This window comes from Piliocolobus tephrosceles, chromosome 8 (assembly GCF_002776525.5).
Source record: "Piliocolobus tephrosceles isolate RC106 chromosome 8, ASM277652v3, whole genome shotgun sequence".
NCBI lineage: Eukaryota > Metazoa > Chordata > Mammalia > Primates > Cercopithecidae > Piliocolobus > Piliocolobus tephrosceles.
Genome location: NC_045441.1, coordinates 58,783,093 through 58,797,766, shown reverse-complemented (window position 1 = coordinate 58,797,766; position 14,674 = coordinate 58,783,093). Strand labels below are relative to the sequence as shown.

The window sequence follows — 14,674 nt, the reverse complement described above, 5'->3', positions numbered from 1 at the left end:
AGGTACTTCTCATACAACAGCAAATTGTGGACTGCGTCTCTTAAGTTTAGGTTGCAAAAATAGAACACGATTGATCACCATTTGGGTTCTTTATGCCAGCCTTATTCTTGGTTGAATTTAGTGGATAGTTAGCTCAAAGAAAATAATACAGGGCTTAGAAGTAGAGTAAAAGAAAAACACAAACGTTTCCAGTGCCAAGTTTTGTGAGTCAAGTGAAAACGCTTTGGCGTTTGCTCAGACACAGTTATGTATTCTAGGTATCTCAAAGATAATCAGCTATTTGAAAAACAATCACAAGGAAATATAATTAGGTCTGAATGTCAAAATAACTGTAAAGAGACAAACTGAGAGTCCCTTTTTTTGCCCTCAATAGTTAGAGTAATACATTTCTGGAAGATGAAATTACATGGCATAAAAGATAGAAAATCATTACCTTTAAGCAGTAAGGGCATGAAAGGGATTTTTGGTGGCTTCATCTTTTTGAATGCATCTCTGTAGGCTTTGTGATTTAGGGAAGGATCCTGCCGAACCAAGCAGATTACAAAGAGAAAGAAAAATCAATGTGCTATAGAAACAATTCTAAATCCACTTTTGCTATACAATTTGAACATGACTTAGATACAGAGAGATTCCCCCTAAGAACAAAGTAGATAAAGGTTTCCTAGGAGAATAAACTCACTAAATTAGGGCTGGAAATCTAGGCAATGAATGAAACTCAAGTTATTGGTTTACAATAAAGGGAAATGACCACAAATGGGAGACATCTTTTGATTGCCCTATTATTTTCCTCAAAGAGCTCCTTTAAGTACAGTTTCCTCTGCATAATATATATCATGAGTTAACCCAAAGTCTCTTGTTAGATACACTACCAAGAAAATCTGTCCTTGTAACACACAGACAATGCAGAGAAAACAAGAGAATACTGTTTTATTGTACTCTAAAAAGAAACTATAATTAAAAAAAAATCTCAATCTGAGAAATTGTAAAAGGAGAAAAGGGAAAAAGAATAATGCATGAGACACTAATTGCATGCTAAATTAGTTATACTGATTAATTTTGCAGGCTTTGAAATGGACTATACTTAAAAGCCTGCCTTCTGAAAAATCACACTAAAAAGATTATTTTCACTACCTTTTTAGAAGGAGAGGAAGAAGCATTAACTGTCAACTTGCTTCCCTCCATAAGAAGCAAAACTACAGCTTCATAAACAAGTAAACTAGTCTAGGTAGGCTACCTGACACGGTAGAGTACAAATACCAACCACTGTAATGTAGATAGAAACTAGACCCTAGTGATTATTTTGACAAATAAGTCCCCTTTGGCTCAACTACTTACTGTTAAACTTTCAAGTTCAGAGAAAAGTTTCTTAAACTTCCCAGGGATTTTCTAAAAAACAAACACAAACAAAAAACAGAAGGTCACAGAAGATGGTTATTTTCAGAGGCGCCGAAGGGAGTTTTCATTACGTTATTTGTGTCACACTTCTGAACATAAATACCTCTATCATCTGTTCTACCCTGATTGCTTCTCATTATACAATTTTCATCATCCCTTTAATGTGATCTTCCTTAGGAATGCTGCTTAAAACAGCTTAAAATAACAGCCACATGATTGAGGAATCTAGTTGGTTAGACATTCCATATACTGGTGGTCCATTTAATAAAAACTTAGATTTCAGTTCCATACCCTACCTTTGACAAATGCTCTCATCTTCTTAATAGTCTTCCTGAGTGGGAAATAATTATGTTGGCTGACATTCTTAGCATAAATGATGTAATTTTATTTCACAGCATTGGGCTAAATAGCGAAGGGCCAGGAAGACCTTAAGTGATGAAGCCTGTACTTTAATGAGTGGAATCACTGAACCGAGGAGCTCAACCATAACACGTACCATGCTAAGTGACAGGGGATGGAAGCACAGGCCATCCTCCCAAATAAAAATTCAGACCTAAGGAAGAAGGGCCTGGAATGTTCCAGCCTGCCTTTAACATGGCTAAGTAAAAAATTGGGTGCCTTTCAATATTGACTTAGTAATATTTGTGGTAAACAGCACACATTTAAAGGCAGCCTGAGTTTGAACTCTGACTCTGCCCTTTCTAGCTATGTGGTTTGGTGTGAGTCAGCAAGCTCTGGGATCTGTTTCTTCAGCTGAAGATGTAGAAACCACTCATGAAAAGTACACGGTCCTTGGCTGGTGCTTAACAAATGCCAGCTATTAACACTAACAACAAAGCTTAAGAAGATATTTCTGGGATTTTCAGTTTCTTTCTTTTTTGTGTGTGTGAGGCGGAGTCTCACTCTGTCGCCCAGGCTGGAGTGCAGTGGCCGGATCTCAGCTCACTGCAAGCTCCACCTCCCGGGTTTACGCCATTCTCCCTGCCTCAGCCTCCCGAGTAGCTGGGACTACAGGCGCCCACCACCTCGCCCGGCTAGTTTTTTGTATTTTTGAGTAGAGACGGGGTTTCACCGTGTTAGCCAGGATGGTCTCGACCTCCTGACCTCGTGATCCGCCCGTCTCGGCCTCCCAAAGTGCTGGGATTACAGGCTTGAGCCACCGCGCCCGGCCAGGGATTTTCGGTTTCTAAAAGGAATCAAAACAATGAGACAACTCCTACAATAATTAGACTTTTACATTATTTGGAGATAGATTTTTTCAGTGTGATAATTTTGGATCTGGACTCAGTTTATCACAGCAAACAGGCAGTTTAATCTGTTTGGAAAGTACACACACACCCCCGCAACGAACAGAGGACAAATTAAATGAGAAGATACAAAATAGAGATATTTGCAACTGATTCTAGTCTTTCTTCTGAGCTGCCTACCTTAGTCTGTGGGACATCCCACACAAATGTCCCAGTGGCACCTCAAATTCAACACGTCCGAAGTCGAACTAAGTGATCTACTTCCAGAGGTCAGCCATGGAACAAATCTAGCCATGAGCTACTTTTAGGACGTCAAGTTTTATTGGATTGCTGCCACGCCCCTTCATTCATGCACATGCTACAGCTGCTGTTTCACTCCAGTGGCCGAGCTGAGCAACTGCAACTGCAACTGAGACCATGTGGCCTGCACAGCCTAAACATTTTTCCTCACTGGCCCTTTACCAAAGCAGTTTACTGACCTCTGATCTATTTCTTTAAACCTACTTCTTTTCCTGTATTATCTATTTGGGAAGTGTGATCACTTTCCATTCACCCAGTCACCAGACCTGGAGATCCTGTAGTCACCTCTGCCTGAGATACCCATCCCCACACTCCAGTAACTCCCAGCTGGACCTGGAAGGTACTGCAGCTTGAGGCTTCTCATTCGAATTTTCTCAGCTACCCAGAGGCAGAATGAGTCCCTCCTCTTGCTCTGCCCTGGTCCAAGACTTCTGTCACTGCAGGCACGCTCAGTTCTCATGTAGCCATCCCCTGTCTGCCATGGCACTGATGCACTGCCCTGCACGTAGCAGGCAGGCAATGTGCAGATTAAACATAAGCTGGTTGAATCTAATTGAGTTATTTCTCCTCTCAATGTTTTCAAATCAGTTTCATTCAAGGTTTAATTCAAATTTGCTCCCCACTGACCCTTGCCAGCCATTTGTTTTCCTCCTCCTCTAATGAATCGTGGCATCTGTCACCTATCTCTTTTCATCTTGCTTTGTGTGTGAAGGTCTTGTTTGCTGAAGCAGAGCAGGCAGGGCTTTCATTTCTTTTCTTTTGGGCCCCTTTAAGGAGCACTGACTCTGACCCTTGGGTCAGCACAGTGCATTCCTTCAGGGTATGATCCCTGACTGAAAGAAAGCAAATCCACAGGTTGCCCAAAGACCTATTCTGAGAAAAAGATAGCTGGCCTATCAGCTTTTCTCTTGTAGGAGTTTGAGTAGGGAACCATGAAGAGAATGGCACAGTCAGCGATAGGAATTACATCTGAAAGGACTGTGAGGGAGGCTGAGGAGACCACAGTGAGCCACGCGCAGGCTAGAGGCAGAGGCATCATGCTTAAAGAGCAATGATGAAATGGTACATAGGGAGGTAGTCAGTCAGGAAGGAAAGGAGAGCTAAAGAAACAAAAGCCCAAGGAAGGAAGGTGAGGGGACCATGAGTGAGGCAGAGCCCTATGCCTGTACCCGGCTACGTTTAGGGGCTCCCCAGTTTCAGGTCTTCCCACATGAATGTCGCAGTCCACACGTCAGACTGTGTGTGAACTTGAATGGGCCTCTGCATCTCAGAACCCAAACAGCCTTCAGCGTGCAGAGCCAGGATGTGGGAGGTCTGAAACTTTAGAACGTTTTATGGATCCTCTTTAAGAAAAAGAATATAAAATTACTTTGCTTTCGCAAATTTTACAAAAATATGCATCATCCATGTGAACACATTGCCAGGGGCCCTGCAAGTGAGAGACCTTGAAGCTTAAACTCGTTAGCATCACAGCAAACGCACTTCTGAGCAGGGAGACTGCCAGGACCAGCCTGGAACGGGAACCGCACTATCAGGCAGGACAGAGGAGAAGACTAATTCTAGCTGGGGAGCATGTTACCATTTTTATATAGTTCGGACACATTATACAACCATATAAAGACCATCTGATCAAAAAGATCCCTACCACCTTGACACATGACTTTTAAACATTTTTAGTTCAGTAGTACTTATCTCATTTAATCCATGTAAATCACTTTATTTCCATTTTATGTGCCCCCCACCATGGGACTCCAAGGCTCACCTCCCAGGTCTGTGACAGTCGACTGACAGAAGCAGTGTTGAGACCCATCACGATGGCAAAGAAAGAATTCAGGTTTCTCTGGGCTTTGCAGCTATAAAATAAAAGAGAGTAGAGGATACTTTGAGGAAACATTCTTTCCCCAGATAATCACAAAAGATAAAGATGAAAAGACTCTTCTAGGCCACAGAGCTCAGGAATTCTGCTCTACGGCCTATGTACCCCTTACTGCCCTTCAGCTGTCTCTAATGCCAAAGAAATGATTCCAAACACCGCAGCTCACCCTTACCTAAAGGAAAAGATCTGTGCTCTTGACACCCTCCTGATATTTCACAATATTCCTCCTTGTTAACCTATGTTGTGTGCATTTACAATTTCAACTGAGCACTCTTTTAAATTCACGTTTCTTTATATATGCCCCACTCTCCTTTTAACAGCTTACTAGTCCTGATTCCTTCATCAAAACACCTTTTTTCATTTTTTTGACAGACAAGCCCTTCTCACCTCACAGGTCTAAGCTCTCCTTCCCATTAGATTTAGACACATCTTTGCTACCAACAAAATAGCTACTATAATATGTATATATTTTAAATATGGCATATATTAATGGGAATACTGTTCCACATTTCTCAGTTAAACAAGGAAATAAAATGTAAAATAAGATCACGTTGAGCTCCATTCGCTTCATGAGGCTATCCACTCTGCATAACATCAATCATGCCTAGAGACTTAACTGGTCAACATTCCACTAATTTCCAAAGCCAGCTAAGAGGGCTTGGAATGGCAGGGGGAGCTCGGGATTTCAGGGCAGCCAGAATAGTCTGGGAATTCCAGGCACTCCTTCATCTGGAGAGCATTAGAAAACAGCCTCTCTGAGACAGGGCTTTAAAATAATAAAAAATTTACCCCAATTACCCTCCCTTGATCGTTTACTATGAAAAAATATGAAGTACTTAGCAGTAAGCAGAGTGTGTATCAGGGGCCTCGTGATGTTTATTTAGCTTCCCTCAGTTACCATCCCTTCTGACTTCTCCACCAATGTCTCACATGGAATCTGGGAATAGTGTAGATCCTGCCTGCTTCTTCAGTTAAATACCATGTTATGTTATATACTATGGATTATTTACTATCATCATTAACAGCTATATAATATTTTATCAAAAGAGCATATTACAGAACTTATTCCTCTATTGTGGACAATGATTTTCAATTTTCCCTGTTACAAAGAATGCTGGAATAAATTTCTTGTATATACAACTTTTTACTCTATTTATGATATTTTCCTCATTACGTTAGACTTCCAGTCATTCCACCATTGGTCAAAAGCTGTGAAGACGTTAAAGGTTCTCGATACATATTACGAACCGCTGTCCCCCAAAGCTATACGGATTCCCAGTTGTACACACAGTGTATGAGAGCACCTAGTTCAGAATCAGGAGAATGAGCTGAGATGTGGAGTAAGTAGGGAGACCTACAGCAGCTGTGCTCTGGCAGGCCCCGCCTAAACTGGCCTGCCCAGAGCTGGCCTCACATGTTAGGTGCTGCCTGAGTCCAGCTGCACACAGCTCCAAGCAAGGAAGGCTCAGGTCTGGGATCACTCTAGAAGTTCCATCCCCAGGAACAGGGGAACCTGGAAAGGCTGTGCTGCCTCCACACCTCATGCCGAAGGTTATCTGGGGTGGACACACATCTTGCAGGCACCTTGCTGCTGAGCCTCCATTGGGCACGGTCTGTCCCTCTCATGGTCCTCCTGTTCAGCTTTTGGCTCTGCCAGCAGTTCCTTAGTAAGTGTGAGGCCCTGTACCTTCATCCAAGCGACCCCTTATGTGCTTTTTTGCCAACTTTCTCCTGGGTAGACCCTGCTTGGTATATTCCATGAATAAACTAAAACAAGATACCTCCCAGTCTGTGATTGGGAAACCTACCTGCATTTGAGAATCATTGCTTTCACATGGTGACTCCCCTTCCTCCTGCTCTTCACTTCCCTCATTTTACTTTTTCTGACTCTTCACAACCCTGAACGTTCCCACCAGCTAGAACAGACTTGAGTTAGTGCCATCTCCTGAGTTGATGTTCTGAAATACCAGGCTCCTCTGCAGAGACTCTTGTGGTCAGTAAGAACTGCTCCATCCCCTGCTGGAAGCTCCTCAGTGGGAAGTCTCTCTTACCCCTGGGTCCCTTCACCTGAGGATATGATGGAGGCCCCACTGCTTATGCAATCCCTGCTAGACAGTAGGTCCGTTAAGGCTACAGTACATGTCTAATCATTTTTATATTCTGCCCATCACCCAGGTGCCTAGTACACAGCAAGCCTTTTAAACAGCATTTGCTGAAGTAGAAAACAAGAACTTGTGGGGAAATGGTTTTATCATTATTCATTATAAAGATGTCTGTTATTCTACTTTTTATTCAGCTTAATCTATCTATGTGGAATCTTAGAATTCCCATCTTTTTATCTTTTAGCTCCCCATGAACAATTTTCCTGGCCCATATAGCTTTCTTTCTTCGTCATATTTTAAGGAAAAAAACCCCCACAAAAACACACATACAACTAACATCTAAATCTGTTAAGAAAAAAAAAGGAGTTAATACAGACACCATTTCTGGAGAAGACAAATTGATACAGTGCAAATATGAGATACCATTCCAGGCTGGAATCCTCTGTTAGTGAGGGTCATTCATTCCACGATAAGAACAGACTGTCTGACACTAAACATTCCAGTTCAGCAAACACTCCTTTTGTCTTTGTGTGAGGAAATAAAATCCACTCAATTCACAGAGGCGGGGGATGGGGATGGTGAGAAGGAGGGGAAACATGAATATGCAAATAGGATGCCTCAGGCAGGAAAAACACTTCATGATTGTGGAAATGACTATTTTCCCTTGGTTATTCCTACTAGCGTGATTATAGGGAATTTAACTTTATTTTCTGTTGGCATTCTATTCCATGGGCTAGGGATAGAGACCAGTACCATAAAGCATTCAAGAGCATGGGCCATATGGAGAAGATGTGAATATACCCCGAGGACAGATATAATCTTATAGTGGGAACTGAGCTGGGTGGTGTCATCTTACTCCTTGGAACATTAATTTCCCACTTATTCACATAATTAGCATTTGTAAGAAAGCTTTTTACCCAAAAAAGCCTCACCTTTAGGAATTTTACAAGCCACTTTGGAACACAATGGCCAATTTTTTTAAAAACAGCATTCACCATTAAAGCAATCAATAAGCTTTAGGCGTATCTTGTTTTCTATCCTTACATGCCCATTCACACCAAATACCAGGTCAGGAACCTCCATGGTCTCTTGTCTAAGAAAAATTATCCTACTCTCGGGGTCTCTTTGCTATAGTTCAATGGGCTAGTTTCAGACCAACCTTCCTGAAGGATAACTCTGATCATAGCAGGCTCCTGCCCAAAAACTTAAAACAAAATCCCTTCTCCCTTCTCAATTCAGTTCAAACCCTTCAATCTGAAATTCAAGATCTTTTACAATTTGGTCCCATCTGTCTTTGCAGATCATTCTCCCACAACTTCCTTACAAATCCCCCTCCACTCTTAATCAGTCTCTGACCACAGGCTCTCCTTCATTGTCTCCACTGAGTCGACCTCCCACAGACAGTGTGCTCTTTTGAATTCCTACCTGTCACTTCCCACCCAGAATTCAAATAGATGCAAAGGCAACTTCCTTCACCAATGTTTTCCTCATCCTGCTTCCCAAACCCTCGGGGTATGAGCTCTCACTCCTCTAAAGCCCTCAACAGACTTAGATCTTCTCCTAGGGCATTCCTGCATTCTATTTTGCACAGGAGCCAGCTGAGGTATAGAATTACCCACTGACACACTGCAAGCCTCACAAAGGCAGGAACCGTGTGTACACTCAGTCTGATTTCCCCACACTACCTTGTACACATCTGTACATATAAGTGATCGATATATACTTTCTGAATATGCTGCATTGACATGTACTTCAAAACTGTTCGATATAAAAACTACTTTGGAAGACAAGGGAGAAATAAAACTGGAAGCCCAGGAAGTAAAAGGAGCTGGCGAAGATTTTGATTCATGCTCCCCGCTTCTGCTGGGGAGCTGTCCAAAGAACAGACTCTTGATATGAATCTGATATTTTAAGAGATGCTCCTAGCAAGTTACTAAAATTTCATTCAACATTTACTGAGTCATTGCTATTTACCAACTTCTGTACCATGCACCCAGGTATAATGATTGATAAGAAATATCCCCTGTTCTTTGAAAGCGAACATAGCCTAGTGAAGAAATCCTATATAAACAGATAAATTGAATAAATATAATAAGTTTTCATAAGGTAAAAAGTATATGTGTGTGAGGGGAAGTAGAGGCAGTAGTGGAAGTATACCCCTGCATTTCAAAATCAGGGGTAACTTCAGGAAGGAAGTAATACTTGACTGAGGTCTTGAAGAATGGCAGCAATTTGCTGAGTGCCAGTGGCCATTCTTGGCAAAGCCGACAAGTATCCACGCTTGGAAGATGGTGCTCATGGGAGAGACAGACATTTAGAATGGCTAGAGCATGGGGTGCACCCAGGGGTGAGGCTCAGGGGGTGGGGCCAGCCAGTGCAGGGCCTTCTAATGAACGAGTTCTCAAAAGTTCATACTGTGGGCCTCAAGGAGCAATGAACAGGTCCTACAATGCACCTGACGTGCAATGATTCCCACTTCTGCACATCATCATCTCCTTTTTTCTAGCCTCCTGTAGCTCACCCAGGCACACTGTAGTTCAGCTGCAACATGAAGGATGTGTGTACTGCCACCTGCTTATTAGTGCTGAGGCAGAGAGCATAGTGCTTCTGTCTGATATTTTGACATTTACTTTAAGGTATAAATACTTGAAATGCAAAGACATAAATATTCAAAAATGGACCTTTTCAGCCATTTGGTCATTTAACTCCATATTACATGTTTATATCCCAACCCTTATCACCATAAGACAAAAAGAAAAACGATGTACTCTCTCAAGGAGACTAGAGGAATGGCACTTCTCACACTAGAAACTTACTGAGCCGCAATTTTGATGAATTTTTTCACCAGCTGCACTCGCTTGCCCAGCTGGCTGCAGAGCAGAATCTCCGTGGCCACCCAGAGCTGGACCTCATTGCATCTCTGGAGCAGAAGGCTGAGGTTTGCAGTGTGTTCCCCACTTCCCTGTCTGCTGAATGTGAAGTAGATCAGCTCTTGCTGAAAGAAAATGTATTCATGCCAGGGTTTATTTATAGCAAAGTATAGTTGATACAAAATTCGGTCACATTTTAAGAGCTACTTCAGGTAGTCCCTCCCATATTATTAATATGCTAATGGAGAATATGGCGAACGGTAATATATTAAATTCAAAATGACTTAGTTTTAGAGGTGCCTCATTCAATAATGTTTTTTGTGATTTATTTGTTATATAAGTGATTTTTCAGAATGTAAGGAAGACATGTTTATATACAAATCTAAGATATTCTGAAGTTTAAATCATAGGATAAATAGAATCCCCAAATTTCCGAACCTTGTCATGTTGAAAAATTCAAGTGAAAATGAACACTAGTACTACTAGTATTTGTTAAGGTGCACATCAGACCCTCACAGGTCTGTTGTCTAAGACAGTGGTCCTCAAATTTTGGTGTGAATCAGGATCACCTGGAGGACTGCTGAAGCACAGATTGCCGGATCCCACCCCTAGAATCTCTGATCCTGCAGGGGTGTGGAGGGGCCGGAAATCTGCATTTCTAACAAGTGCCCAAGTCCCGCAGATGATGCTGGTCTGAGTATCTGCTCTTTAAAAACCACTGATATAAAACATTGTCAAACCATAAATGGAAAGAGAATGAGATTAGGGCAAGGTCTAATAATTTATGAAAGCAAACAAGACCAGTAACTATTTATATAGATGGATCATGTGCAAAGCAATAGATTTGTTTTTAAATGTGTGTGTCTGTGTGTGTGTGTGTGTGTGTGTGTGTGTGTGTGTGTGTGTGTGTTTTACAGAACTAATCTACATTCTTCCACTGCACAAGCAGGGATATATCCTAGTCTACTAACATTTCCAAAGACACAAGTCATTTAGCCTGAAGGAATTCATTACTTGCTCACATTCTGATCACAATATTGAAATTTGTTCAATGAGAAAATACGAGGACATTTGGGTCTCTAAATTGGGCATGAGGTTCCTTCTTCAGAAGGAAAGGCCACTTCAGAGTGAAATATTTTACTATATGGCAAAACAAATGCAACATATGGTTGCAGAGGGCTCTAACATTTTTCATCTCTTGATTCCTGTGAGCGTTTCCTCTGGCCAAATGTACTCAAGAATTGTCGGTAGCATTTTGCTCCCAATCTATTGTTTTAAAAATGTCATAATCTGTCCTCAAGTGAAGAATTGATGGACATAAAAACTTGAAATATATCTAAAATTTTCAATAAAGTACTTTAAGTCTTACAATGCAGTCTAAACTTGTAGAATGTTCTTAAGTTAAAAGATGCATATGTGTGTACATAAATAAATATGAATATGATTCTTGTACAACTATCATAAACTTCATGGAAAAAATAAACCTATCAATATCAAAGGTAAAATGGTTAATCAACCCCATTAGAGCTTCATCTCCAAATACATATATATATTTATATACGTGAAATATAGCATATTTATACATGACACAAGCATATGCTCACACTTGGAACAAATAAAAGCATGCTTGCACATTCTGATTTTTTTAGACTTGAGTCAGTCTTTCAATATATTTAAAGTCCCCAAGTATCTTTTGGACCATGTTATTCTAGTATAATTTCATCACCGCATGCATTGATATTCTGCACAAAGAATTCACAGTTAAAACAGCATTTGTATTTTATCTTTTCACTCCTCACTTACCTCATGAATTGAATTGAATAGACTCCAATCAAAATTCATTAATTCCAGAGCAAGATCCCAAGTGTTCATTCCCAAAATCCTCATCGACCTTTGCTGTGATTCCTCATTTTCTGCAAACGGGTTCTAAACCGACAGAAGCAAAAAGATCCTCAGTAATTCCCAAATGTTTTGCACTGCATTGGCTGGCTGCAGAAAGGCACTAGAAACCCAGCTTAGCAAAGTAATCTTTTCTGAGTGCACTTAATATTTTCCCTGGTCTGTTCACCTTCAGTGAGTTACAGCCAATTTAGGAAACGGTCTTGGAAATAGTAGAACGTGATCAATGATACTTCAGTGAGTTCGCCCGCTCCTCCCCCATCTCGCTCCCCCGCCCCCACGTGCACACATGCACACACAAATCTGATTATAAAACACTGCCCTGGCAGACAGCATAATGAAAGCGAAAGCCCCGAAATCACTTTGGCTTCTGGTAAGAATTAATGTGCCAGCAGGGTTAGTATAAAAACAAACAAAAGAAATGTCATGGTGCACTTCAATAAAGACAGACATGGCGTTTACAGGAAATATGTTTAGCAAGTGTCATCCCAGACACACATTTACACATTTTATTAAAATGCCCATGGAAAGTAAAAAAACAAATTTAACATGAAATAAAAAATAAAAATTATTTCATTTATATGCCATGGTGGATTATTATTTTAAGCATCAACCACTTTCCCTATGTAAATAGGGCCTAACCATTATGAGGCTGGTAACAGTATTTCCTTAAGATATGGCATAAAAGTATTAGATGCCATCACAACTTTCAATCTATTTCACCACTAAAGTTATTAAAAAGATTATTTGGCATGTTTCCAAATAGTTGATGTTTTCTAATGAAAATATAAATTCTCCCATTTGAAGGGTTAGATTTGAATAATAACTTTAAAACAAACAGAAGGAACCTTGCAACAATAAATGGCATAGTAGGATAAAGGGAATATTCCAGCTGCCAAATATTAATCCGTATTTCTAAACTGAAAAATAAATTATTTGCATTTTAGAAGTTTTACATTGACAAAAAGTTTTCCTATTTTTTTTTTTAAACCTAGGCCAGGCACGGTGGCTCAAGCCCGTCATCCCAGCACTTTGGGAGGCCGAGACAGGCGGATCACGAGGTCAGGAGATCGAGACCATCCTGGCTAACACGGTGAAACCCCGTCTCTACTAAAAAATATAAAAAAAACTAGCAGGGCGAGGTGGCGGGCACCTGTAGTCCCAGCTACTCGGGAGGCTGAGGCAGGAGAATGGCGTGAAAACCAGGGAGGCGGAGCTTGCAGTGAGCCCAGATCTGGCCACTGCACTCCAGCCTGGGTGACAGAGCGAGACTCCATCTCAAAAAAAAAAAAAAAAAACCTAATGACTGAAGATCTTAATAGAGCTTTCCCATAGACTCAGTCCTCTCAGCGGCAGGTCAAGGTTTACTTTGTCTCTGTATCCCCAGTGTAGGGCACAGTGTGGTGCTCAGAAAGCAATGACCAAATGAACCAGCTAACAAATTTTGAGGTGTTGAGGTGGAGGAAAAGCTGAGGTTTCTCAGGGATTGGTCTGGATAGGCTAAGACCAGACAGACTCTACTGCTGACTTTCAAAGAAAAGACCCAGAGTGAGGAAGTAACACACATACCTGCTTAATAATTTAGAGGTGTCAGGAAATTTCTACTTGTTTTTTTGTGCCCATTTTCTCCCTAATTGGGTCCCTTACCCAACTCGAGTTATTAACTCTAGTTATTCAAGGTTGAATAACTCTATTTATTCAAGGTTGTCCATTGCCCTTGCCAAGGAACATAAAATTTTTCTATCTGATTCCTTCAGTGCTCTAATTCCTGTTTTCTAAGAAGATTAATCTATGTGAAAGTGATAGTAGGTACTGGTGTTTTCATCTGTTATTCTTCCCTCACAATGTTAGATTTTAACTGACATCTTTTGGTGATGAAATATCTAAACCTATGATTCCAATAGGACAATTTTAGGTGGTGTCGGGAGTTGGCGGGGGAAGCTTTTGAGGCAGGATGGAGTCTGGCTTCTCTTGGAACATATTTCACAGCACCTATTTATTCCATCAAGGCATTGCCCAGGCCTGCCTTCTTTTCTGAATGTGGCCCTGGAGAGTGGTAGATTGAGCCATGGGGATGCACAGGAGGGAGCTGCCTGAGAAGGCCACATATGGGTGGCAGAGGATGAGTGGAAGATATTCAGAGTGGAGGTTTCCTCTACCACAACAAGCTCCGCAGTAGCTACATGTCAGATCATCCTCCTTCATGGGGAGCGGTAAAATCAATCTCATTTTTACTCAAAAATGCTGTGTAGCACCCAGTTGGTTACGTTTCACTGATGGAATTACACAGGACTTGTGGCCTGCTGAAGGACAGCACAGGAAAGGTCCAAGTAAGGCATGTACAAATGAAAGGAATGCACAGGGGCTTCAGAGTCAAACATATAATTGCATTTAAAAATTGAAGCACTCTCCCTTACTTGGCTGTATGAAGCTAGAGTGGTTACTCAGCCTCTCTCCTGGGGTTACTGGAAGTGTTAAATGAGATACTGTATGTAAATTACTCAGTACACACAGATCTAGTAATAAGTGATTAACATTATTATGGTAGCTTAATATCCTGCAGACAATGTTACATAAAATGTCTTTCCAGTAGACATATATCTGGACATAAAACTATTATCAGTAGTTTGGGTTAACCTACATGGTATGCAGGTTTCTCAATTATACATACAACAGGAGCCAGTGAGAAAGACTCACCCCAGCGATGGCCCCATGAAGAGATGGGGACTCTGAGTTTCAGACACAATCGCAATCTGCTAGAGCCCACTTTTTCTAGATGACAGATCTGAAGCCTGGTCCTGCTATTCAGAAACCAACCCCAGGAGTGAAGTCTTTAGGAACCACAGCAGCAATGAAATCATCCACTTACGCGTAAGTGTTCTTAAATTTTGGAGTGAAAGTAACTTAAAGCGTGCATTCTACATTTCTCCAGACTCTTTCTCTTCAGTGGCAGCTGATGCCCCTTCACCATGACCTCTTTCTACA

At 41.2% G+C, this 14,674-nt stretch overlaps 1 protein-coding gene across 1 annotated transcript in view; it reads right to left on the bottom strand.

Annotated features, from left to right (window-relative positions):
- Positions 1-14,674, bottom strand: part of RAPGEF5 (Rap guanine nucleotide exchange factor 5) — a 236,100-nt gene that overhangs the window by 13,259 nt on the left and 208,167 nt on the right. Inside the window, exons 19-23 of the mRNA XM_023216015.2 lie at positions 11,594-11,716; positions 9,737-9,915; positions 4,705-4,795; positions 1,336-1,386; positions 434-521 (exon numbers count right to left, since the gene is read on the bottom strand). Of these exons, the coding sequence (XP_023071783.2) occupies positions 434-521; positions 1,336-1,386; positions 4,705-4,795; positions 9,737-9,915; positions 11,594-11,716 (532 nt within the window). The remainder of the gene's footprint in view (positions 1-433; positions 522-1,335; positions 1,387-4,704; positions 4,796-9,736; positions 9,916-11,593; positions 11,717-14,674) is intronic.